Here is a 23301-nt window from a genome sequence, read left to right as displayed (position 1 = left end):
ACTTTATAGGTTTTAATGGTAATTTAATATTTTTAAATTAAAATATTTTAATAGATTTTAATGATGGTAATATACTTATTTATGGTGATAAATACAGTGTATGAATACATCTGAAGTGATAAAGTCCCTGAAAATCAATCCAGTTGTGTTTGCATAAAGCTGAGAAAAAGTTGTCCTTTGACTCCTTCTTCATATGAATATCATGATTGTTAAATGGCACAGATATCACATGAAAACGTAACTTTTAAAATTTTGTAATTAAAACTAGAGTGTGTAGGTAAAAGCATATTACTTTGAAACTGTGTATGATGTTAAAGCTTATTGATATACTTTGCTTTCTCAAAGTAAGTCATTTTCTCTGCTTTTGGTGAAAATCTGTATTTCTGCATATCCCTGTAAACTCATGTTTTAATGAAGCTGAAGATAACCTTCAGATCTCAGGATCAGCTTCTTTCCAATTGCTTTGTGATTTAAATCTAGGTTAACTCATCATTGTTACAATTAAAAAAAATGATGAAAAGGTAAAGCTACTTCTGGGTAGGGGTCAATTTCCATCCATTTGCCAGGTGTAAATATTCAAAGTCTTAGAACAATAAAAGAAGAAAATGACTAAGTTTAAGATCAATATTAATGAAATTCAATCTTTCAATTGATTAAAGGACTATTGTCTGACAGTATGAATTGCTTTTTACTGTAGTAAAATGCCTTGCATTTTACTCCTCTCTGATTCAACAGATTTCCTCAGTTTCCTGAGCCCCTCTGTAGAAAAAAGGAATAAATTTAGCTTTACGTTAAGCCTTTAAAGCTCTCCTAATCTTCATTTGGGATAAGAATTGTTTCTAATGAAAGGTATTGGTGAAAGATACAAAATTAAATTAACAGAAGAAACTTTATTAATTAAATTGACTTTTACTGAGCAGATTCACAATTCAGTGCAAAAGATGCAGGGTGGGAAGCTTTGGTGGAAGACGTGATGGTGAATGTATGTCCAAAAATAGATGGGACACTTGTATGAGAAGTTTCTATAGATCAGTTGGTACTGCTCTTCTCATCCTGTGTGCAAGGACATCTCTGTCTGCTGCAGCTGCACATTGTCCTGCTCCATGTGTGTCCTCTTAAGGCCTCTGGATGCCTATCCATCTCTAGCTAAAAGGAGTAGAAACAATTATTCTATCAATTCTTGGTGAAATCTCTCTTTTTTTTTTTTTTTTTTTTGTTAATTGTTTCACCAGGTTTGATACTAGCATAGGACCATTGCAGTATGCTGACCAGTTTTTGCAGCTATCAATCAAGCTACCTAGCAGAAACATTTATGGGGTGGGAGAGCATGTGCATAAACAGTACCGACATGATGTCAACTGGAAAACCTGGCCCATGTTCAGCAGGGATATTGGCCCCTCTGGAGTAAGGACTTATTTAATTATTCTCTATTCTTTGCAAATTAATTCTGGAATCCAAAACTGTTATGCAGTAGACATTATATATATATGTATATTTCATTATATATATAATATATATATATTTATATTATATATTATATAAATATATATACATATATATTTATATTATTTTTTATATTATGAATATAAATATATATTTATAATATATTTATAAATATATATAATATATATTTATATTATATATAAATATAATATTTATATATATAAATATTTATATATATAAATATTATATATAATATAAATATTATATATAATATTTATATTATATATAAATATATATAACATTATATAGATATGAGTCTTCAGTTTCTACTGATAAGCAAAATAAACAACAATAATTATAACAAAATAAATAACAATATGTCTTAATGCCTTGCTTTGTGCAGAGTTTGGTGTATATGACACATGCTGTTTCAGTTAACAACACTGTAGTTTGGCAAATGATGGCAAAGTTCTCTTTAACGGCTGTCTCCTTATGAGATAAAATATGTCTGTCAGAAGTTACTTGTGTCTGTAGTCTTTTTCCAAAATGATTTCCAGGGCACCCATATTTTTGGTAATTACAGAAGAATCTTACATCTGCACTGAGACTTCTCTAGGCTTTGATCCAAGTTCTTCTTAACACTGGTGTGCACAGGCACATGGTGTTGGTCTGTCGGTTCCTCCCTGCAGTGATTTGTTCACAGAATTATAATGGTTTTGTGTGGGTTAAACTCAGGTGAGATGCTGATTCAAACAACAGTAGTAATTTTCTGGTTGCGGTAAACAATCAAATCTTATTGCTGTACTCATTAATATATTTTGCTTTGACTAGGGAAATATTTGCTAAAGCTTGTAAGCAGTCAGTTTAGCTAATACTATGAAAAAACAAAACATTCAAAGCCCTATGGAATCAACACATGGACATTGTGCAGAAAGAAATCAATACAGAGCATGAGTGAAGGAATTTTTGTTAATGTGAATATTTTTGTGTGTTTTTTATTGATGTTCCTCAAGTAATTTATTTATAACTCACCGGTGAGCCTACAACAGACACTGTTCATCAGTGTTACCTCAGTATAAGAAAGCAACAATCCATATGATTTGTTTTCAGAGAGCACTTCAGTGTTTTGCTGAAACTTAAGCTATACTAACAGAAGCTAGGGGGAGAGACCACTATTTGTAATTAGTTAATAATTTGGAATTAGGAACTCAGGGTTCAGGACCAAAATCTAAATTAGGTCAGATTTGTCTCACTATAAAAAAGCTCTACTGTAGAAATCTTCCCATTTATTTCCTATCTCTACTACACATTCAGCTTATAAACTGCCTGTTGTTAATGATTAGTACTTGAAAGTTTGAAGATAGTTCTTATCCAAATGGCTCTATTGAGTGTACGCTGATTAAGTTAAACTTAACAGTGAGCAAAATCAAGTTAGGGTAATTTCACATTGCTCAGGTTCTGTTCCTCTTTCATCATGTGTTCTGAGTTTTCAGCTGCAGGGGTGAAACACAGCTATGACAACAGCTGTGATCTTTTTTATTTTTGTTGTTGTTGTTGTTGCTAGTAATAATGGAAAAAACAACAGAATGGAAGTAAGGTGCTCTCTTATATTTACATACATTAAATGTAAAAAATGGTTGTCTTGAAGGATTCATAGTATCATAGATGAGAGGTAAAATCTTGTACCACCTGTCAAGTTATATTGTTACTCAATGTGCACATATGTTACACAGAAATAGTACTGCAATGTATACAGACTTGCCCACAGGTCTATCATATCTGCTTGTTTATGTTACCTCTGTATTTCAGGAAAGCTTAGTTGTAATTGAAAACATTCTCATAAAGGAGAAAAATGCCAGGCAATAGAAAATAAAACTTCAGGAAAAGTGTTGTGATTTTTCTTTCTGTTGTTTGCTGTATTTTAAACAGTTTCAAGTTCTACATGTAATATTTTGAAATATGCCCAAAACAGTGTTACAGTGTTATTAGATTTTAACTCCTCTTTATTTATTTATTTATTTATTTATTTTTTCTCCTTGAAGTCAATGCATAACTTGTATGGAGTTCAAACTTTCTTCCTGTGTTTGGAAGACAGCTCTGGAGCCTCTTTTGGTGTTTTCCTGATGAACAGCAATGCCATGGGTAAGAAAACTTTCTCTGTAACCCTAAGTATTGCAACCAAGTATCTCTTTAAATGATATAAAGGATTGAGATCAAAACTGGGTTAATGTAAATGTAAATTAAATTAAATGTAAAGTAATGTTAATGTTTATCCCTTTTAAAATCCTATTGCATAAAATCCTAATGAATGTTGTCTTCAGTTATCTGATGACAGTCATTGTAAGCATTTAGTAGTTTAGCAGTGTTAGGAGTGAGTGGCTCAAAGTTACATGCAGGTTCTATTGGACACCCGAGTGTAAGAAACCTCTCTGAAACCTTGCACAGCTCTGAGCAGATGTGCAGGACAACAGAATCAGAGCATAAACTTGGAGCGAGCATTACTTGAAAGTAAAAAACACCCTTTTGTCTTTGAAATAAACATGCATATATGCATGCTTTAAGAAAACTATTAATTTCTCTTGAGTCTGGACAGTTGTACTGAGAAGTTAAAGAGAAAAGGTCATGCCATTGGATTTTTTTCTGATTCTTTTCTCTTTTTGGGATATAAAGAAATGCAAACATGAGCATCTAAAAGAGTCTTCTAAATACATTTCCCCTTCACTACCAGTTCATGTAATGGTTTTGAGTTCCTTAGGTATTTCTGTTTTGTGTTTCTGTTGTTCTTATTGTTGTTTTGTCTTTTTATTACTGTCATTATTAAATAATCAATTTAATAATAATAATTAATAATTAACAATAACAACAATAATAATAATAATTTTATTTGTCCTTAAAGTAAATTTTCTTGTCTTCAATATTAGTATGACAAACTTGTTTATATTTAGCTGGTATTCAGAATTGGGTTTGTGTGTTCTTCTCTGGCAGAATTTGCAGTGCAGCCTGCACCAGCAGTGACCTATAGAACCATTGGTGGCATCCTTGATTTCTATATCCTCTTGGGGAACACTCCAGAGCAAGTAGTCCAGGAGTACCTGCAGGTACCTTTATATAGAGAAACTACACAGTGAGCAGATCCTTAAAAGTTTTTATTTTATTTTATTTTATTTTATTTTATTTTATTTTATTTTATTTTATTTTATTTTATTTTATTTTATTTTATTTTATTATTTTATTTTATTCCCTTCTTTATATCTTTGCTATGTTATCTATAAATTGAAAGTATGATTCACTATGTATTTATCTAAGAATAACTGTTATTATGTTGCTAATGTGACTGCTGTCCTTAGTAATAGCCAGCTGGGGTTAAACTGGGTCGTAGATGTTCTTAGCTGGCCTGTTACAGCCAGCTTAAACCTGAGCACTACTTTTGCTGGAGATACTGTTGCAGAGAGGATGTATCTGTTTGAGGCAGAAGAAGTCTGTAGCTGCTGGATTGGTTAGTCTGTACACCCAGACTGATCTCCACAGTGAGATAGAGGTGGTCTACACAGAACAATTTATGCTTCTGTGCTGAGGCTTATGCTTGCTAAGGACAAATTCTTGTTCATATGGCAGCATTATAGGGTTGATATCATGCTTGCTGGTACGTCATGACCTTCTGGTCATTAGATATCACAGACATAATTTATTGTGATCTGATCAGGTTTCAGTGACACCTTAAAGAACAGACAAGTGACAATGAACCCAACTTTATTGTCACAATATATTTGCCTTTCTTAAAAGGAAACATATATGTGTGTATATATATATATGTATATATGCACACAAATATTGTTGAAGGCAGATAAATATATATCTATTTCGGAGTGCACTGCTTGTCTTACACACTCAAGCTTAGTGTATATTATTCAAATGGTTTGGGGCACTGAGGTGACACACACAGTGTCTGCTAATGGGGCCACTAATCATTTTACTCTCAACTTGCAGCTTGTGGGACTGCCATTGTTGCCCTCCTACTGGAGCCTGGGCTTCCAGCTCAGTCGCTGGAATTACGGGTCCTTGGATGAAGTGAAGAAAGTTGTGGAGAGGAATCGTCTGATTGACCTCCCTTATGTAAGTTCAGGGTTTGAGGAAGGCAACAACCCATCAAGGCAGAGTCCTGTGGGAGAAATTACCCAGAGATTATGACTGTGGTGTTCTACTGCGAGTTCATTTCACATAAATTCAGATTGGTAAATTTCTAATAAAATGCCAAACATAGACTTCTGGTGTCAAAAGTTTTTATGCTTTTTAATAGCAGAGTCATTATCATAATGGGACACCAGGGGAGGCTTAATTACAATAAGTTTTATCTGTCCACTTTATTGTAATAATATCTTTTCAGTTATATTTTCAAACTATACCTACTTATTTTTTAGTGTTAGCTAGTGCACTGAAATGTTTTTTCAATGTACTGTGGACAGCTATGGAACCAGAGATTATTTTTAGTTGATAAGCAAAGGTAAGTAACAAATAAATTTTAATGAGATTCCAGATTATAGTAGCCTGATGGTGTACAAAAGATGAATACACCTTATTTTTAAGCTAGGAGTTGAAGAAGAAATGTTTGAATTTAAAGGATAGGTCTAGAAGTCAGGCAATTGCAAAGAAATATTCACCCATCCAGGGGATAGTAGAAAGGATGCCATTACACATTCATTTGAATTCTGATAATGTGAAATACAGTTTCTTTAAGGCACAAAAGATGTGTCAGTACAATACATTTGGAATATAAGTGTGAGATGAGATGCACATATTGCAGATGGTCCTGACTGCATGTTTTCTGACAGGCTTCAGTAAAGTCCCAAAAGTAAATTCACTTCAGGATGAACAGGAATTGTCGTAAGAAAATAAATTGTAAAAATATATATAAAAAAAAAAAAAGTCTTTACATGTTACTTCACATGTTTAAACAGAAATTTCTTATCTTTCAGGATGCTCAGATTACTGATATTGACTACATGGAGAACAGGAAAGATTTTACATATGACAAAGTGCTGTTTAAAGATCTCCCTACTTTTGCATCTTATCTGCATGGCTTTGGAAAAAAATATATTATCATATTGGTAAGAATTTAAGTATTTCTTTTTGCCTTGTAAATACTATCATTATAATTATATATCATCATACTTTGCATGTTTTTATGCAATTATTACACTTCCTGCTTAACATTCCACTATAAGTCATGGAGTGTGTCTTGTTTTCTTATTATTGTATTGTATTTTATTTTATTTTTTAACTGTTTTAGGATCCTGCTATTAGCACAGGAAATCTATCTGACAATAGTGAATATAAAACCTACACCAGGGGACAGTCTAAACAAGTCTGGGTTAACGAATCAAATGGAATAACACCATTAATTGGAGAGGTAAACATATATTTATAAATTTTTAAACATGGTCAGTTTGGCTTAATTTCGTCAGGGGGTTCATTTTAAACTCTTTTCTTCAGTGAAATTACCAGCCACTGAGAACCGAGTTTATAAGGTCATACTTAGCATATGGTACATTTCAACCCTTCTTGATTAATTTTTATACTTTTTTTTTACATTATGTGTGTCTAATTTTGGTACAATCCTGTTTTATATTATACAAGTTTTAAGGAAAAATAAAAGTACATACCCTTTATAGTAGGGGGAAAAAAGCACTTAGCCCTGCCAACCCACTGAAAACTTATGCAAGAAAAATGATATTGTAATATGCCACTGCTTCATTTGATTTTATCAGGCATATCACAATGAGAAGAACAAAACAGACTATTTATATCTATCTATATATATGTATGTATATATATGTATATATATCTATCTATATGTATGTACGTATGTATGTGTGTATATATATATATATATATATATATAATTATGGACTTCAGTTAATGTAAATCTGGGATCTGGAGGCTCTAGCTGACAGTAGGCTCACCATGAGCCAGCAGTGCAACTTGACAGAGAAGAGGGCAAACTGTATTCTGGGGTGCATTAAACATGTTATAGACAGCCTGTCAAAAGAGATGATTATCCCACCATATTGAGCATCATCCGGAATACAGTGTACCGTTCTGGGCTCTACAGTTTTGTAAGGATGTTAAGGTATTTGAATACATCCAGAGAAGAATAAGAACTATGTTTAAAAGATGAAAGAAAATGAAAAGCATGTCCTCTGAGAAGGGGTTGAGGACTTTGGGTTTGTTAAGCTTGGATAAGAGGAGGTTGAAGTGTGACCTCACTGCTCATTACAGCTCTTTGAGTGATGGAAGTGGAGAGGTAGGTGTACTTCTTCTCTCCGTGGTGTCTACTGACAAGACACATGGGAATGCCTAAAAGCTGAATGGGGGGAGGTTCATACTAGATATTAGGAAAATCTCCAATTTCCTAATAAAATACCAAGAGGGTTGTGTTACTCTGGAACAGGCTTCCTATGGAGGTGGTTGATATGCATTGCCTGTCCGTGTTTCAGAGTCATTTGGATGCACTTTGGGTCAGACCCAAAGTAGTCTGACAGTTGTGCTTGATGATCTTTGTAGGTCTCTTCCAACTGCAACTACTCTGCTCTACTCTACTCTACTCTACTCTACTCTACTCTACTCTACTCTACTCTACTCTACTCTACTCTACTCTAGACTACTCTAGACTATTTTGATACATATCCTCATATTCTGCCATCTACTGTAAAAGGCATTGAAGAAAAGGCTTAAAAGTGGAAAAAAGGCAGAGAAAATCTAAATAAAAGAATTAAAGAATTTTGGCTTTGTTCACATTTTTTCAACTTTTGGCCTAGACCTGGTTCAAATTATTGTTTGGAAAACAAAACAAAACAAAAAAAAAAAAAAAGGAGATTTACTATATTATAAATTTTCATCTTCTTCTAATGCAATCAACAATGTAATCAATTATTTCCTTTTTAATGTTATAGGTGTGGCCAGGGAGAACTGTGTTTCCAGACTACACCAACCCAGACTGTACCAGCTGGTGGGTGGAAGAATGTAGGTTATTTAATGAAACAGTGCCATATGATGGGATCTGGATTGTAAGTAATTCAGAACTTTCATTTTAAGATAAATGTTTATCAAATTCAGTTTGCATTGAATTTGAAAGGAAAGTTTACTGTTAGTAACCTGAAATCATTGCAGGATGTTCACACCTTTTGTTGTTGGATTTGCAATTCAAATTTGATATCAATTCAAATTTGATATTCAAACTTTCTTCCCTGTAGTCTTTTTCTGCTTTTCTGACTTCCTTTTACATAAAAATAAAGAATGTTTTTGAAAGAAAGCAAGAATCTACTGAATATTTGGACATATAGCAAGCTATAACAATTTTAAATTACTCTCTGTGGCAAAGTTATAGTCCTTCAGCTGCTACATGATTGAATGTGTAGCTCTCACTTGTTTTGCTGTGGTTACACCAGGTCAAGCTTTCAAGTGTAGACTGCACAGCTGTCTCACAGAAAGCAAACAATTTGAGTGAAGGAAACTGGTCACTAGACTACAGTGCTTTCCATCCTGACTTTGCTCCCTTCTTCCATTTTTGGTTCTCCTTCAGTTACAGTGCTGCAGGGTGAAATATGCGTGGAAGAAAGAGAGCTAAGTTGGAAAGCATAATGGTTTGGAAAATCTTATAAAGGAGATCTTTAAGAACATCTAGTCAACTTGTGTATTTTGACAGAAATCACAGCACACATTTGCTGGTTCTGCATTTCTCTTCACACACTCCCTACTTAGGACATTAACTTGACCAATGAGTCGGTCACAGGAACAATGTATACATGAGCACCTCATGTATATGGAGCTTCTTGGAGTTTCATGGAGCTTTTTCTGGAGGGATAAGGTATACCTCTCACAAAATGATGTTCACCAGAATACAGAATTCCACCCAACAGTGAGACCTGTATAATACAGGAACAGATCAGTTCAATATCCAAGTGCTATCCAAGTGCGATCATTATTACCTAAATGTATGGTACTAGTACAAAGTATTCCTTAAAGGATAACAGAATAGAACATGAAATTTTTGTTAGGAATACATGGTTGAGGAAACTTTATTACAACCTGAATCTTCATCTTACTGTCTGCATCTTACCTTTTCAGGACATGAATGAAATATCCAACTTTGTTCAAGGCTCAAGTAATGGTTGTGCACAGAATGACTTAAACTATCCTCCATTTACTCCCAGTAAGTCTATCTTTAATCATAGAGAAAAATATTTAAAAGAATGAATTACAAATTACTGTGCAATTGCCTACAAGGAAGCACAGTGAATTTACTCTAGTTCTTACAGATGGTGTATGAACATTCCAAATGAGAGAAAACATAGGTATGTCTTGACTTGATTCAAAAGCGCAGTTTATATGAATCAGGAGAAAATAATGTGTTTTTACCACTTTTCAAATTATTACTGAATATTTTTGCTGCCTTAATTATCCCTGAAAATATATTGATGTTCTTTCACTCAATAGTTTTACATTTATACACAACACTTACATGGAATTCATATTTGCTATTAAGTACTAACTTCAAGAAACCATTGCCATCATATTGTCCAATAGTGATTCAGAAATTTAGGGTGCAGCCGTACAGTTCTTCATTGCATGGGTAAACAGTCAGTTGCAGGACAAATGCAGATGGACCAAGGTTGAATTGCAGTCAGTTTGAGCCAGTGCTTAGTGTGTCATTTTACTGTCAAATTTGGAAGTAAAAATATTACTTTCTCTGACCTCAAATACAGACGAATGATTCAAATTGAACAAAAAGTGTTTCCATCTGTTCTATATTGCAACTATTTAGTATCCTCAGTTCTAATTTAAGATGGAAAATAGGCAAGGATTACCTGTTAGTTGACTGAAAGTTAAAACTTTAAGTAATTAATTAGATTTTGGGAGTCCCTTCAGCATTCACAGGCCCCAGGTAGCTCACAGAGCAAATATGGGTCACTTGTGACCTTACAGGCATAGTCCGCTACCTTACAGTAAAGCGAATATTCAATACAGAGAATGCAGAGTCTGCTTACGCCATCTTGTTGCTCTCAGACATATGCTTGGGCTCACAATAAAGCTGACAGTGAGTCCACTTGGGCATAGGTCAATTAAGAGAGGTGCCAGCAGAAAGCACTGGCATGGAAGGGATTAACTGTGGCTACCATTTAATCACACCTAGGCAAAGATAAAGTGTTTGAGTTAACTATTTTATGCACTGAACAAATTGATACACATTTTCCATAAGTATACTAAATTCCACTCCCTCAGCAAAGCTGCATTTCAGGAGCTGTTTGCAGTAATGCATTATTTTATTTTCCTATTTGTTTGTCAATTGTAATGTGGTACACAAAGCTCAAGAGCAGAAAACAGCACAGTTAGAGCAAAGTTGAATAAAACCGGCAGCCAACAAAATAATTGTGTTCTTGTAGTAGTAATAGTGATATTTGTTTAATGCAAACAGTGAATTTGTTTAACGGAAACATTAAAGAAAGAAAGAAAGGCTTTAGTGTCATGAATGTGCACTAAATAAAAGGTTGGAATATTCAGAACCAAACCATGCTTTAAAACTAAAATCTACGTTTCTTTATTGAAGGTATTCTTGATAAACTCATGTTTTCCAAGACACTTTGTATGGATGCAGTACAGAAGTGGGGCAAACACTATGATGTCCACAGTCTTTATGGATATTCCATGGCCATATCAACAAACGAGTAAGGAATGCATCCTAATATCTTTACAAAAAGGTTTCAGGCTTGCATCTTCCAAAATAGCAACTTCTAAATGAACCTGATTTCTGGACAAAATTAGACTGTATTTAAGCCACTGCAACAAAAGCAAAATCTACTAACTAAAGTTCTGGGTCAGGCATTGGTAGTCAAAGACTTACAGAAGGGTTGTTCAAATTTAACATCTTGAACTTTGCTAAAGGATGCCTGTTTAACAGTAAAGGAGTCCAGGTCTCTGGGATGACCAATTATAGTAAATTAGTCAGTATAAATCTTCTTTATATAAAACTACTGAAACTTCTGTTATCTTTATTCTGTTGTATAGTTCCAGTCTTGTTTCTTTTTCAGGGCCATCAAGACAGTGTTTCCTGGAAAACGAAGCTTCCTGATTTCGAGGTCTACTTTTGTGGGATCTGGAAAGCACACAGGACACTGGCTGGGAGATAATGCAGCAACATGGGAACACATAAAATGGGCGATACCTGGAATGCTGGAATTTAACCTCTTTGGAATTCCTTATGTATGAAATTCTAGTTTGTGACCTCCTTTCAAAACCAATGGAAAAACATTACCTCTTACCTCTGTGACAGTGGATTGCCTAATGAAAGGCTATTTATATAACCATCTTAACTCTTCAGCCATGCCTTAATCCTCTTTAGGGATCTTTTTTTAACATTTTTATTTTTTTTTCCAATGACTGATTTTTGGTTTAGGCCATGTATTTTAGTTTCTGTGACTGTATGTATATGGTGAGACGTGCAGGTAACAAACATATATGTCAAGCTACTTGTTACCTCTAGTATTATTATATCCATTAGTGATTCATGTGAAATACTTTGGTGTTTTCCTTTCTATTTTTGACTGAAATGGAAGCATCCATTTATAAGTGAAATGACCAAATTGCTCTTCAAGGTTTAAATTTGTATGATTTGGCGTTGTTTTCCTATTATATGCCTATGAGTACCAAACAGGAAGGTAAGGGTTAGAAAGAAAAATAGAATGATGGACTGTGCTAGGAGACAATCAGTTGACTGATTGATTGATTTATTGATTGATTTTGCACAAAGCCTAGTTAAAGGAAGAAAGGTACAAATGTTTTCAATGCATTAGTCACCCTAGCAAAAAAAAAAAAGAAGGATGAATTGATACGTCCCTTAAATGTTATGTCTTGTGTAGAGATTAGAGGTGTGGTGTACTCTCTATGCAACACATTCTGCTTTTATTTAAAGATTGGAGCAGATATTTGTGGTTTCTTTGATGACACGACTGAAGAACTTTGCAGGCGGTGGATGCAAGTAGGAGCCTTTTACCCATTTTCCCGGAATCACAATGCTGAAGGATACATAGTAAGTTGTACCTTCTCTTACAAACTGATTTGGATTCCACTGCCACACTTCGTTTGATAGTATCCCTAATGATCATTACCATCACTGGCAATTAGATAGCAGAGCAGTCTGAAACTGGCAGAACCCTGAGCTCTCTTTATAAAATCTTGCCTTCAAGAGATTAAGAGGTTCTGCTTCATAAGGGTTAGTTTTACGTCCTTGAGGCTTCAAAGACTTGGCAGCAGTTTCAGCACCATCAACATCTTCCAGTGAGGGCAAGCACTTGCCATCAGCCTGATTCTTGGGAGCACCCTTTAGTGTGCACTGGTGTGCATGCCCAATGAAACCTGGGCTGACCCTGATGTGCCCTCCTCAGAGATGGACAAGGTGGGACTGGCAGTGCTAAGGGAGACTGGAGCAAGACCTCAAATCCCACCACCCAAAAGGCAGATACTGTGTGGATGCACACCACTGAATTTCAGCTCCTGAATTTCAGGGTATTTCCTGCACAATGCAAATAATTTAATATTTATTTTCAGCCTCAGGATCCGGCTGTGTTTGGAGCTGATTCAGTTTTGGTGAAAACCTCCAAACATTACTTGAACATTCGCTACACTTTGCTGCCCTACCTCTACACCCTCTTTTACAAAGCTCATACTCAAGGGGACACGGTTGTACGTCCAGTTTTGCACGAGTAAGTGTACCAAACAGCCTTTGTGATGTTTTTATTAGGAAGAAAGGATTCAGACAGCTTGAATGTTGATAGGAACTATCCAAATAAGTATATAATTTGTGAAAATGCATGTTAGAATATATATAGAGAGAGACAACTTCTGAATTTATGAAATACCATTTTGGAGTAATCAGAAGAGTAATCAGAAACCATCTGTAATTTCTGTATATATGCATATATTATTGTCAGTCACTTTAAGAGGTGCTATGAAATGTTATTGCCAGCTAATCAAATCACTCTGGGCCATGATCTGTATATTAGAAAGTACATTTCCTTACCTGGAAAACTCTTGAACATAACTAGGTCAAGAATATGTCAAGAAAAAGAAGGAATTTTCACCTGACACTTTTCAGTCATGATTCTAGGCAAACAGTACTTTGAAATACTAGGATTACTGATGATGGTCTAGTTCTTCAAAACCAGTTAGTGCTCTGTCCTTCCCAACTCCCAGGTTCTACTCGGATGAAGTGACGTGGGAAGTTGATAGGCAGTTCCTGTGGGGTCCTGGTCTACTTATTTCTGCTGTCCTTGACCCGGTAGGTTTGGCTGTTTGGTGTGTGTCTCATAACCACCTCATGGGGAAGGGGGACTCCTGAAGTCACCAGTTACAACTCCTTTCTCCGGTGGGAGACTACAGCATAAAATGCTGAAGTTATGTTATTGCTGTTCCTTTATTCTTCTGGTTAGAAACCACCTTCCATTTTTTTTTTTTTTTTTTTTTTTTTTTTTTTTTTTTGAGCTTCTGTAGTTTGTTTGTCTGACATCTTTGTTATTCAGCTTGAAGATTATAGCTCCTCTGCTGTGTATGTGTATTTCCTCCTGAAATCACATTCCCTCTCCCATTTTTTGCTGAACAAGGTGAACCACAAAAACGGGCTCTTCCTATTTCCCAGAGGAGCTCAGGAAATGCCCTCTAGTCCTATTCTGGTCTGAACTCCTCTGGCTTGAGCAGACCTTAAGTGAAGTCATTTCACAAGAAAAATGCAGAGGGACTTGTCTATTAGCTGTAACACAGTTTGTTCTCTAGGGGAAGTATGTTTTTTGCTAGATGATTGTACATATTATTCATTGGTACACCACATTACTGACTGTCTTTGGACTCCTTGCAAGTGTACATTTGTTAGTCTTCTTTCCCTCCCCCTCCTCCCCTTCACTTATTACTTCTAGTGAGAGAGCACACAACATATTTTTGTCACCATTAAAATGGAAAATCTTGCACTTTATATATGAAATCCCATATAACCTATTACATTTTCCATCTCTTGTTTTCCTGGGGAACCAGTCATCTGGAGAACCAGTCATCTGGTCTGATACACTGATTCAACTCATCTTTGCATCGTCTCAGAATTTCACTCAAAATCAGAGCTTTTCTCATGTCACTTTATATTGTCTTACACCACAGAAGAAAGTTTAGTCTATTAATTAACTTAATTTCAAATATGAGAGTTGTTTCTTTATTCATGTTTCAGGGTGTGGATGTAATTCAAGCATATATTCCTGATGCAGTGTGGTATGAGTATGAAACGGTGAGTAAATGCCCAGGATACTAGGGGGTGATTGTCTAAAGGTCTATGAGATCGAATAAGTTTGTCAGGCCTGCTTCAGTGACAGAGACCTGAAAGAAAGCCTGCAGGGGGGAAATGGTGAGACAAAGGATGAAGTATTGAGGGGGTAAACGCATGAGTCAAAACCTCAAAGAAAGGACATGGAGGCATGGAATATAGTGCAGGGGATTAGAAGGCAGATTGAATAGAAACTTTAGCAAAGACATGCTTGAAGTAAAGTAAAACATTATGATGCATGAGCATTTGTGATTTTTCTTTATTAATCTAATTTCTGCAAATAAGTTTCCCACTGCTGTTATGATCCTTTGATCCTTTTGGCGGGTGTAAAAAAAAACAAACAAAAAAACAGGCTTTGCTCACATCTGATGTCCCAACAGCCCAACAGGAGCTGCTGTCTGTGTTGACTGACCCAAAACTCAGCACTGAGAGGTGTTGATTTACCTAAATTCAACCTCCTCTGAAAGGAAAAGTTAAAATGAATGCTGTCTTAAATCATGAGTTTCATAGCAGTGACTAATGCCCATTCTTTTACATCCCTGTCAATAAGGGGGCAAAAATATCAATAAGAAAACAGTGGACTGATTTGTACCTGCCAGCAGACAAAATGGGGCTCCATTTGAGAGGAGGCTACATTTACCCTACCCAACAACCAGCTCCCACGACATCTGAGAGGTATGCTTCCAAACCAAATGCGTTCACCATTAGATTAATTTGAAGTATAATTTCAAGAATGGGCTCAGGACTGTCAAGTTACAAATCAGTAGCAGCCCATCCGATTTAGCACTCTTACTTTGAGACTTAGAAACAACAGTGAACAACAACTCACTTCTGCTACTGTTTACATATATAGGGAATGATTTACTAATGGTTTATTTGCATAATATTTTGTCAACTTGTCATGTATTTTAATCCATTTCCCTGAAAATAAAGATGACCAAGGACTAATCTAAGACAACTCCCCAAACATTGTAACTCTTCCGATTACTGCATTCTTAGCATGAACAGGAAGGATTTGTTAAGACTGTCTCAGTAGCTGTCTATTTACATGTAAGACAGAATGCCTTTCTTTTGATAGTCGCAAGAATCCAATGGGACTTATAATTGCCCTGGATGATGACAATAAAGCTTACGGGGACTTGTTCTGGGATGATGGAGAATCTACAGGTGAGCAGCTATCAATACTGAAATAAGTACGATAAACCAAACTTAAATACACTTACAGACTTCAATCCTCCAGCTCATTTTATGGACCAAGAATAAGCTATTGTGGACATTGTTACAACCTATTAATAGTTACTCATATATCATGACTTTTTGATCATTTTTAAGTGAAAAAAATGTTATTTAGTTAGTCTTCCTTTTTTATTTTTTCTATTATTTTCACCCCATGTTTTCACTGTGGCCACAAATATGTTAAGGTTTGGTACATTAGCACACTGACTGTTAAACTGCAGTGTCAAGATTAATACATATTCTGGTATAGGTCCAAATTAGTTTCAATGGGTGCAAGAATGCACATAATTAGTGTTGGACATTACAAACAGGTAGAAAATGAAAAAGTAGCAATTTTTTTAACTCTCTGGAGTTATTTAAATTACTTGTGAAAACAGTCAAGATTCTGTCAACTCAAAGATACAGTACTGAAGCCAAAATATTTCATGCCATCTGGTTCCCACAGCACACCGGTGCACGAGCACACAAGTAAGCATGTACAGGCTATATTTGTCATGTTGCCAACCTCGCCTTTGCAAAAGCAATCAGGGAAGTTGTTTCCCCTGGGACAGTTGCTATAATTATGCCAAAGCCTGTCAACTTCATCTCTTGTGGTGAACTGGCATTGATAAATCTTACCTCGACAGTTTTATTCTGTCAAAAAGAAAATAAAAATACAAAACTCTAGTTCCTCTAGTTTATGGTCAGATTAATTTCTGTTTTCATGAAAATTAATACATTTGGAATACATGCATGTCTAAGGAAATCAGTGTTAGTTGTAGAGCGGTGGAAGAACCTTGGAAAAAGTAGAAAGTTTTTTCATTTTTATCTTGAAGGGAAGGAAGTTTTGAAAAATGGAATACTTTGAACCATGGGATTTTCTATGGTATTTCTGAGAATTTAGGTAGGCATTCCTTTTCCATTAAAATAAAAGGATTTGGAGTACTTCAGTCCTTTAGACTGCTTTTGCAGCCTTTGTCCTTTATTATGTATATTTTGAGAGAAGTCCGCAAGCACTTTGAACATTAATTCTGAAACACTTGTTTTGAAGTTCTTTTATAGAACACTGTTCATTGTGTTAACATTTCAAGGAGTGTTATTTGACGGATTTTATTGTTTTCTTTGCAAGAAACCATATCATTCAGTGCTACGGATTATGGTTTATGGTTTATGGTGGATGCCAGTTGATACTGCTGCAGTTCAGGCAGACCCAATCTTCCCTCTTTCATGTCCTATTGCATCCATAGACAGCTGTCCAAGAGAAAAGTACATGAGCTTTCTGTAGCTGTACTGGAATAACATGTAGGTGTGAACATAGCAAGAACTACAGCAATAACTACAAGAACTACAGCACAGCTAAAAATGAAGTCAGAGTAATACTACAGAGTAATACAAAAATATATATTTTGGTCATGTTCAATTCGTATTCCTGAAGATTAGGCCCTGGTTCTGCACATGGTTGCTCACAGAGGCAGTTTGATATTTTCCCATGTGAATTAACCTGAGTACTGTCCATCTGTAGTTGGTACATGCATTGGTCCAGTCTTGCCTCTGTCTTCTGATAGCAAAAAATTTCCTTCTTGTAGGTACTTTGGCGGTCCTTTTTTTTTTTTTTTTTTTTCTGGTTTCTCCTCCAGTTACTAAATGCTACCTTTATCCTTGGTACAATAATCTGTTTTTCCACTCGTCTGAAGCCCAAGGCTCTGAGTCCACTTGCATGAAAGCAAGCATCTGTTGGGGTTCAGAACTGCATGCACTTTTCCTAAATTCATAAATGCATTGTGCTGTGCTGGCAGTCACTGTAACAAAAGCAGCAGGAGAGAAGATGTGATTATGCTTTGTTTCCCCTGCCTCAACTGACACTGTGAGGTTCCACCCTGGGAGAAGGTCAGGATGGACAGCTGGAGGGAGCAAGGCTAGGGAACAGCTTGGCTCTATTGACCAGAGCACCTCTGTCAAAACCTTCAGATTCACTCATGTAGCAGCAACCTGTCAGAAATTTTCAACTGCGACATGTATATCAGAAATCTTAGCTCAGAAATCTCTAGTTTGAAGGGTTTCTGCAAACTAATGCTGCAAAAGAAGGTGCTGGTGGAGCATTTTCTGCAGTCTGTTAGGAAGAAAGCTACAGAAAATGCCAGAAAGTAACCTATTTGTGCTCCACAGGTAAATGTGATGGCAATCCTAGAAAATCTGATGGAATGAGAAAAACTTCATGCATTGGAATTGTAGGACTCCCTTCTATTATTTTAACTGTGCTAACTGTATCTCAGAAAAAAAAACTTGGAAGCATCTAGTTTTCTTTAGATTTTTGTGAAAGTTTGGGATGCTTTTAAGAAATAGAGCTGTGATTTGGCTGATTATTGCAGCAGTAAATATTGAAGGCCTTGGGTGGCTGCTGATATGACAGCCGTATGTACTGCTTTGTCAGGATCTAAAATAATGAAGCTGTTATTGTACTCTCTTCTGTTGAGAAACAAAACAATAAAACATCTTGTGATTCTATTTCCTGGCCAAAACTTTCAGGTTGCAGAGAAACATTTTACAATTTGCTCACATTTACATTTTCTCATATGGAAAAAAGTAACAGATTGTTGTGGTCAATTTTTGTATTTATTTATTTTTTCCTGGTGGTGTGGTGTTTCCTCTTTTATGGAATGGCATACATTATTAATATTGCAGTCATTTTCTGCACAAAATACTTACTTTGTATATTTTGATGGATTCACTTTGAACCATAAATCTACATTTAAGAAGATACATATGTATAAAAAAAAAATAAAAAAAAATCCATACATTTTAGAGACATTTAATTAAAAGTTTTTGGAAAATTTTGGAAATTAGATCTCCTGGCCTAATCCAAAGAAGTTTAGGAGAACTGTCTCATCATCAAAGAGATGATAGTAAGGTCAAAATGGAAATCTGTTGGATGGAACTTGTGGTGAACATTTCACTTGGCTAACTTGTTTTTACCTGCAAAATGAGACTGTGCAGAGAAAGCATAGCAAGTCATATTACTTTGGCATACACTTATCCTATAGTTATATTAATGTATATATAGTTTACATTCCTTCATTCCTATGGAGAGAGAGTTGTTGGCCAGCGTATGATTTCCTGGTGTTATAGCAGATCTGCAGTGAGTAATCAAGCACTTTGTAGCTTTGGTGGCCTAAAATCTGCCTACAAATTTCACTCTTCTGGGCAAATGTAGAAAAATAGGATACCATAAGACAGCAGCAAGAAAAATTACAAGTCTAGAAAAGAGGTCTCATGGAAAAAGTTGTGTGATATAAATAGAAAGATGAGAGGAAATACTAAATACTATAGAGATTTTGAAGATGATAAACACTTTTTCAAGGGCAAAAAACTCCCACTTGGACAATGAACAGAAATAGTGAATGTTTCTATTGTTTTCTGTTAGAAATGGGAATCCTCTACAGCAATGGTTAAGATAATGAATCTTCAATTCTGAGCTATATGCAGGTTTTTATAGAATACAAAATAAGTGTACGGTCTTCAAAACAAGGTGAAACCAACAGTAATTTGTACATGATTTGTTCAGAGCATCTTCTGAATGGCTTTATGATAATTAGTAATTGATTGGTGACACAGTCTTGGTTCGTATGCATTCTTTTCTGCACTGCAAGTGTAACTTATTTCCTTTCCTAACAGGCACACTTGACAATAAAAACTACATTTACTATGAGTTTAGCGTTTCTGATGTAAGTATTCTCTTTTAAATTATTATATTTTCATCTGTTATTATTATCAGAAAGTATTGTCAAAGGGCATTCTTTTCTCCCTCCTTATTCTCCTGTAATATTTACTGAGAAGTAAAGTGTTTGACAAAGTCACAGAGGAGTCATTTCAAAAATAATGTAATTTAAATGGGATGAAAGTCTTTTAGTTGTCTTTTCTTCCCCTAATTAACTTCAGTTTCTAAAGAACTCTTAATTCCCTTCACTTCATAAACTCAACACTAATGTTTATTGAGTGAGAGAACTATAAAGCATCGGAGGCAGTTAAAACAGTGCCAGGAAGGAGGTGGATATGTTTGTGATTCTGAAAAAGTTGTGAAATGGAAAAAAAAATAAATCTGGGATACTGAAAAAGTGTAGCTGAATGTCTCTAAAAGAGGGAGAAGACCTATATCCTGTTTGAACCTACACCATCTGCTTCATGATTAATTTTCTATTCCATTTAGTCCAGAGATATCATATGACCAGGATGTCAAGTAATACGCTAAAGTATTCTTTTGTATAATGATAATAATATCTCTGAAATGTATTCTTTCCCTTACCATGGTGAAACAACAAGGTAACAAGTGAGAGAAGATGCATAGGCACAACGCATAGGGTAGAAGCACAGGAACAGAAGTGAGAACCATGTCTTTATATATGCCTATATATCTATTATATTTAATCGTATAGAATCATAGAATCAATTGTAGGTAAGAAACTTTAGTTACTCTTGGAGCTTGAAAGTCTTGTAGCCAAAAGCATCAGTTTCTTCCTGTAACAAAGAAGAAAGAAGTATGATGATAACAACAAGTAGGATAATAGTTAATATGTTAAGAAAACAGTATTGGCTTTCTTTATACCGTACTGTGAAGAGCTAATGAAAATGAACTGGTAAGTCAGGAGAACCTTGGGCCATTTTTATTTATTTTTATAATAGGCTGATGACTACCTTATTTTTCAGACTACTCTACAAATGAATGTCATAAACAATGGTTATGTTGATCCAAACAACCTGAAGTTTGAAGAAATCAAAATTCTGGGAGTGCTCCAGGAAATAACAGGACTTACGGTCACTCAGAACAATGTTCCGCAACCTTCTTTACATAATATCACCTACTATCCTTCAGATAAGGTAAATTATAACAGTTAAATGTTATAGTGGAAGTGCATCAGTTGGATTTTATACGTTGTAAAGGATAGTCCTCCGTACTAATACTGTTTTACCAGAATTCATTGTATACCTGAATGCATGTGCAATTACATTAAACTAAGCTGTATAGGAAGAGCATCTAAGTTTTGCTCTCAGACCCTCAAAATGACACGATGTTTAGTTGTGCGCTTATTCCCACAACATTTCATGTGTCAGAGGAATACCTTTGTGATTTGGTTTGACGTTGAAGGAAGGTGAAAATTCTTACCTTCTTGCCATTGAGCATTAGTTTATTGATTTTTATGTATTTATTTTGAACAAAATAAAATGCCCTTTTTGAACCTCCTGTATCCATTTGTACAGCATTTTTCACAGCATGAGTAGTGGTAGTCAGCAACACAGTGCATTTATGTAGTAAGTGAATATGCTGCTGGTAGTGGGGAGCTTTCATAGAAGTGCTTTTGCGCATTAAGGATTGCACTGACATTGATTTGAATCTGCTTTGAAAGTGCATTGTATACACTCTTTAATTATTACATGCACTTGTGTTACCTGTTATCTAAGTAACTGACTCAAAATCAAAATATTTTAACCTTTTCTGACCTCTTGCAATCATATTTCAAAAGGTGAGGGAGCTGTGCCCTTGTCTTTATTCCTGTGTGCTTCCAGAGAAACCATGAGATTGGATCCATTTTCAATTTATTTATTTATTTATTTATTTTTAGGTTTATCTTCTTATTTTCAGATGTTATTTGTAAGAATTTCAGCTGTGTACATTTATAAAAGTAAGATTATATCAAACGTCATGGGACAGTTTTTTGTGAGATGCCATGTGCAAAATGCATTGTTTCTGAGGAATGGTTTCTCTACTAACTGAAGGAAAGATTGATCTGATGTAAGCTTTAATAAGTATTTATTCTGTAATATTTGTAGGTTGTTCGTATAACAGGACTTCAGCTTGAACTGGGAAAATCCTACACACTGAAATGGACTCAACAAGCAAGTATCAATGAAAGGTTTGATTGTTATCCCAATCAGAATCCAACAAAAGAAAAATGTGAACAACTTGGCTGTGTCTGGGAGGTAAGCAAAAATGATTTCTCTTAAATGGTCGTGACAGAAACATTTCCAGAATCACACCTTTCTCTCCATTGTGGTTACAGTGGAAAAAGTAGTCAGGCAGATTTGTCAGACATAATTAGTATGGGGGCACTGCCATCAACTGACCTGTACTAGGAGTTTTATTTACTTCACTGAAACTAAGGTAGTTAGCAACAATGTAAGTTCTTTCTAAGTGTATCAGTAATTGAGGTAAAACATGGTATTCTTTTCAAGATGGTAAGAAATAATAACAGTTGGAAAAAAAGAAGAACAAAACAGAACAGAATAGAGCATCTTTAACTACTGCCTCTTCTGCTTCACTGGCACCTGCAAGACTCACCCCTTTTGTCTCACCTTCATAGTCACTGAAGCACATTTTAAGCAAAAAATAAATAAATAAAATAAAATAATAATAATAAAAAATCCTTTAGATTGTTTGAGACAAAATCCCTGAATCCCCTGGATATTATAACCCATATGCAAACTAAATTGTTCATATCTCTGTTGATACTTATGTATCCAACCCATAATGACTGACATACAATTCTTTATTACACAGTTTCATTGATGGATATCTTATGACTACAAACACGCAGGAGCTCTCTGCCCTGGTGGGGTTGATCTTTAAAGAGTATCTCCAGCTGAATTACTCCTTGCTCCTATAAATCTAAATTCTATAGCCTGGACATATCTACTAACTATGAAGACAAAATTATCTGTTAGCTGTTCCTGAAACAGCTGAATAAGTTCCCTGAATCTGTGGCATTCTTAGGAAGATTCTTTTTGCAATTTTTAATATTTCGAAATATCTTTTCATGTGAAATCAAACTCTGATTGTGTTATGGACTGTGTATGTTTTAAACACTTGCTCAAGTTGAAAGGTGCTTTGATTTTGATAATGACAGATGAATAAATATTCATTAGCAGCTCAGATGTGAGGAGCAGGCATAGCTTCATTAGAACAACTAGACAAGATTAATGACAAGTATGCAGAGGTGGAAGTCTAATGCATTAACCTACGTCAGCTTATCTAATCTCAGAATACCTAGTCTGAGTGTTTCTGTTGAATTATAGCAGGAAACTGAAAGTAATTTTGACCTTATTATCAGGAGATCTTTGACACATAGGATGTAATTCTCAGTGGATATTTTAGGGATAATTTATATGACTAAAGATATATGCAATCCAATGGAAAGGCCTGGTCTGCTGTTGCCTGAATATCTAATGTGGCTTTGGCACATCCTCTTGAAGGCTGATGGAGACTAGAGGACAACGGGATTAGGAGGGAGGAACTT

General features: G+C 35.2%; 1 protein-coding gene across 1 annotated transcript in view; it reads left to right on the top strand.

The window, feature by feature from the left end:
- The window catches only part of SI (sucrase-isomaltase), a 53747-nt gene that overhangs the window by 11084 nt on the left and 19362 nt on the right, over positions 1-23301 (top strand). The window contains exons 7-25 of the mRNA XM_068691799.1: positions 1233-1404; positions 3486-3585; positions 4429-4541; positions 5431-5556; positions 6417-6548; positions 6731-6850; positions 8394-8507; positions 9568-9652; positions 11048-11165; positions 11529-11700; positions 12410-12526; positions 13045-13199; positions 13690-13774; positions 14708-14764; positions 15351-15475; positions 15879-15967; positions 19688-19737; positions 20717-20887; positions 21839-21988. Of these exons, the coding sequence (XP_068547900.1) occupies positions 1233-1404; positions 3486-3585; positions 4429-4541; positions 5431-5556; positions 6417-6548; positions 6731-6850; positions 8394-8507; positions 9568-9652; positions 11048-11165; positions 11529-11700; positions 12410-12526; positions 13045-13199; positions 13690-13774; positions 14708-14764; positions 15351-15475; positions 15879-15967; positions 19688-19737; positions 20717-20887; positions 21839-21988 (2251 nt within the window). The remainder of the gene's footprint in view (positions 1-1232; positions 1405-3485; positions 3586-4428; positions 4542-5430; positions 5557-6416; positions 6549-6730; positions 6851-8393; positions 8508-9567; positions 9653-11047; positions 11166-11528; positions 11701-12409; positions 12527-13044; positions 13200-13689; positions 13775-14707; positions 14765-15350; positions 15476-15878; positions 15968-19687; positions 19738-20716; positions 20888-21838; positions 21989-23301) is intronic.

Source organism: Anas acuta, chromosome 9, assembly GCF_963932015.1.
Source record: "Anas acuta chromosome 9, bAnaAcu1.1, whole genome shotgun sequence".
Taxonomy (NCBI): Eukaryota; Metazoa; Chordata; class Aves; order Anseriformes; family Anatidae; genus Anas; species Anas acuta.
Note: the sequence above shows the minus strand (reverse complement) of the source record. Positions and strands in the feature narration are given on the sequence as shown.